The 4273-nt window shown below is 38.7% G+C and overlaps 1 protein-coding gene across 1 annotated transcript in view; it reads right to left on the reverse strand.

Moving 5' to 3' along the window:
* Positions 1-1263: 1263 nt before the first annotated feature.
* Positions 1264-4273, reverse strand: part of prkg2l (protein kinase cGMP-dependent 2, like) — a 21238-nt gene continuing 18228 nt past the window's right edge. Inside the window, exons 18-19 of the mRNA XM_032541962.1 lie at positions 3419-3485; positions 1264-2385 (exon numbers count right to left, since the gene is read on the reverse strand). Coding sequence (XP_032397853.1) covers positions 2290-2385; positions 3419-3485 — 163 coding nt within the window. The 3' untranslated portion in view covers positions 1264-2289. The remainder of the gene's footprint in view (positions 2386-3418; positions 3486-4273) is intronic.

Here is a 4273-nt window from a genome sequence, read left to right on the forward strand (position 1 = left end):
TTTTTTCTCAGAATTCAGACTTTATTTTCATAATTCCGACAAAAAACTCAGAACTCAATGCATTTTTTTCACATGTGGCCCTAATCCTCTTTCATATTTAGGACACTCACACCACAACCACCATTATACATGTTAATGCTTCAGTTCAATTCATTTTCAATTCCATTTTATTTATAGTATCAATCCATAACAAGAGTTATCTCTAGCATGTTATCATATTGGGTAAAGGAAAGTAAGTAAAGGGAGGGATGTATGTTGAATTATTTTTAAGACCATAACTGTTTTTTGTGTAAATTATATCTGATGTTTATATGTAGGGCGTCAGACAACTGTGTATGTAATATATGTTACAATACGCATTTTGCATCAATATTTAAATTTATTTTTCAAAATAAAGTTAAAGCAAAAGAACATATGTATGTGTCATATCATTTTGTTGACAGCATTGATTTCTTTCATTTTATTTAGTGATTTTATTCAGGGACAGAAAAACAGTGAGAGATGCATTATAGGTTGTCACATAATTGACATTTATTAATAATTCTGTTATTTATAATGCAAATGGATTTCAAAACGGCAGGTTATACAATTTTAAAAGAAGGATCATTCACGTTTCACACACTACCTCGTTACAATAATTTGCAAATGTCATATACACACACACACACACACACACACACACACAAACACACACACTTAAAACCATTACCATTCACAAACATGTGCAAAGAATGAATTAATGTAATAAAATTTGACTTGATTTCAAAATCCTATCACCCTCCCCCTAACCCCTCCCAGTGCACGCACCCACACAGACACGCACGCACGCACACACACACACACACACACACCCAAAATGACTTTAAAAAGTAATGTGAAACAATTTTACCTGTATGAATTTTGTGTAGTTTAAAAAAAAAAGTGTTTCATGCAATTAAAAACTGAATGAAAGGCTAACAAATAGATTATGATTTTGTAGGTTTTGAAAACCATGTGGCATGTAAGGATTTTGTGTGTAACCAGTTGTTAAAAAAACTGTAATGTGCCACAGAAATGATCATTAGTCTGGACTGGCCTCAGGTGGCCACAGTGAGAAATTACACCAGAACATGTTCTATTCAGTTCAATTTTATTCATAGTATCAAATCACAACAAGAGTTACCTTGAGACACTTTACAGAATATGTAATATTATAGATCCGAGGAACTTGCTGCCTAAGCCTGAAGCCGTCCTAACTTCTTCAGAGCCGTGGGCAGCCACCGTGCAGCAGCCAGGGACCAACTGAGGCCAGTGTTTTGCTCAAAGGCAATGGAAATGATCATGCCTAACACTGGCTTACACTGACAGTGAAACACACACACACTACAGATTGTACTAAAGCCTTTTTTTGTGTCATTTTATTCTGATTTTAAATAGTTGATTATCTTTTTATACATGTTCTGTGTGTAGCTTGGAGAGGGCTATGACTGCCCTCTATTGCGCAATCTGCGTATTGACAATAACGCTGAACCCTTGAACCTTGAAAACAAAGAGCAGACTGTTTTCTGGAGTCCACCTCCACAGAAATTGAAGAACAGATGTGTGTGAGATGCATTGAAATGTGTTCACCCACTGGGTTATTCCACCCACTGCAGGACATACCATTGTTGTCACAGTCCTGCTCCGTGGCCAGAGGCCTTCAGACCTTCTGTTGATCACATTCGGAGTAAAAGTGAGACACTGACTACATTAATATTCCGACTTCTGACCATATGACACCAAACAGAATGAAAAAAAAATGTCATGGAGTTTAATGAGCTTGACTCATGTTGAGCTATTAATTGGCTTATGACTTCCCCAACAGTGTCTTAGACTCTCTGTTGGTGTATGAACCAGATGGGTAACTTCACTCGCATATTGATCATCTCAAAAAAGTTACATATTTGGTCCCAACATGGTCTTTTCATGTCATATATCTGAACTGCGTTACTTTGAAAAATACTGTGAAAACACAAGTTGTTCCTGCAGCTCCAAAGTTTTTGACAGTATATATTTGTCTCATTCATTTAGATTTATTAATGCTGATCAGCAGTTTTTACAGTGAAGGTTACCCAAAAAAAAGGATGACCATTACTTTCCTTACAGGAGGTTACCTATTCAGTCTCAGTTACCCTGACGATGTGCTACATTTGAAGTAAGCCGCCGTTAGTACAGAGCCAAAGATAAGCTTTAGGAGTTAGCTTGCTAACACACTGCAGCTAATTGGGCCAGATCGGCTGCTGGTGCTTAGATTCTGTCCAATCAGAGTCCTCAGAAGTCTTTATCCCAGCCCGACAGCTCATCAGGAGGCTCCTCTGGGTCAGGAGGAAACGTGTCAAAGTAGCTGTGATCCATCGGCCCCTTCAGCTGCAGAAACAAGGAAAATCATCATGGAATCATTACATATTGACAGCATGGGATCAGTCACATCTTCCTCATTGACAGAGCTGCATTTCCATTGCACATCCTCTTATGAAACATGTATTTAAAGTTAACACTTGTCAGGGATGGTTTGGTTTCTTTTATACATTTGGCTGCAATAAGAGGTATGTTTAGAGGAGAAAAAACAAGAAGGAGAGGACTTCAAGCTAAACACTGTACCTACTGACAAGCATGGTGGTGGGATCATGAGTGGAAGTGGAAGTTATGAAGCATGCATCTCAGATGCAGCTGCCATAGACTGTAAAAATAGTGACGTAGCAGCAGTGATGTCAGCCATTGGTTTGTGGACTGTCGTTTTAAAGCCTTGATTGGCAATTTGGGCGTTGCCTTCTTGGTTTTTGAAACCAAATACTTGACGAGGGTGAGGATGACACGGCCATGCCATTAGTGTTTATGGTTGCAATGAAGAGTTCCAAAAAAAGCAGCTGATTGAGATATCTTCGATGTCCGACATTGTTCATACTGACCAAATCTGCAAATGTTTCATGTTAAAGTTAAGTTTGTTTTGGTTGTTTTTTTACAATGTAGAAACTAAAGTGGGATTTTTTTTTCTTTTATGGTTATGTTTAGGAACCATACAAAGGACGTGCAGGATAACATATCTGCTTGTTAAAGTTTTGCATCTGCTAATAAAAGCCAATCAATATGCAGTATTCTTTATAAATTGGATTAAAATGTTCTCATTGTATTTTGTTAGTAAATACTAATTAATTGCAGTCATGTCATAACGTGTACACATACAAGATTTATTTTATTCCATTCAGCATTTTCACTTTCATTCAATGCTCTTGAGGTTTTTCATTAAAGTTTGTCACAATTTGTCAGTCAGTATTCTCTAGATAAAAGCAGTTGACCACATTTCTTAAATTCTATTGAAGTGACATGTTTTTACAGATTTTGTTATGGGACTGTCTGTCTTCAATTGTTCATTGTTAGGGAGCAAAGGTCATAGTTTTACCTCTCTCCTCAATGGAGACAGCAGCTTGTGATGCCTCAAACCCTCCCAGTTAAAGCCCTGGAACCACCTATAAAACAGAAAAAAAACTTTAACTTTGAGACTTCAACTCTTATTATTTCCTTATGCCAAGCTAACTAGCATGTTGCTATCATCATCAGCAAACCAACCAACCAACCAACCAACCAATCACCAGACCAACCAACCAACCTATAAAGAGACCAACTAACCAACAAACCAACCAACCAACCAACCAACCAACCTATTGACCAACATACCAACCAACAAACCAACAAACCACTGAGCCAACTAACCAACCAACCAACCAACCTATCGACTAACAGACCAACCAACCAACCAACCAACCTATCGACTAACAGACCAACCAACCAACCAACAACCTATTGACCATCAGACCAACCAACCAACCAACCTACCTATCGACCAACAAACCAACCAACTAACAGACCAACCAAGCAAGCAAGCAAGCAACCAACCAACCAACCGACCAACCAACTAACCAACCAACCAACAAAACCAACCAACCAACCGACCGACCTATTGACCAACATACCAACCAACAAACCACTGAGCCAACTAACCAACCAACCAACCAACCTATCAACTAACAGACCAATCAACAACCTATCGACCATCAGACCAACAAACCAACCAACCTACCTATCGACCAACAGACCAACAAACCAACCAACTAACAGACCAATCAAGCAAGCAAGCAAGCAACCAACCAACCAACAGACCAACCAACCAACCAAACAATCGGCCAACAGACCAACCAACCAACCAACTAACAGACCAACCAAGCAACCAAGCAACCAACCAACCAACCAACCAACC

The sequence above is a fragment of the Etheostoma spectabile genome, chromosome 17 (assembly GCF_008692095.1).
Source record: "Etheostoma spectabile isolate EspeVRDwgs_2016 chromosome 17, UIUC_Espe_1.0, whole genome shotgun sequence".
NCBI classification, from domain to species: domain Eukaryota; kingdom Metazoa; phylum Chordata; class Actinopteri; order Perciformes; family Percidae; genus Etheostoma; species Etheostoma spectabile.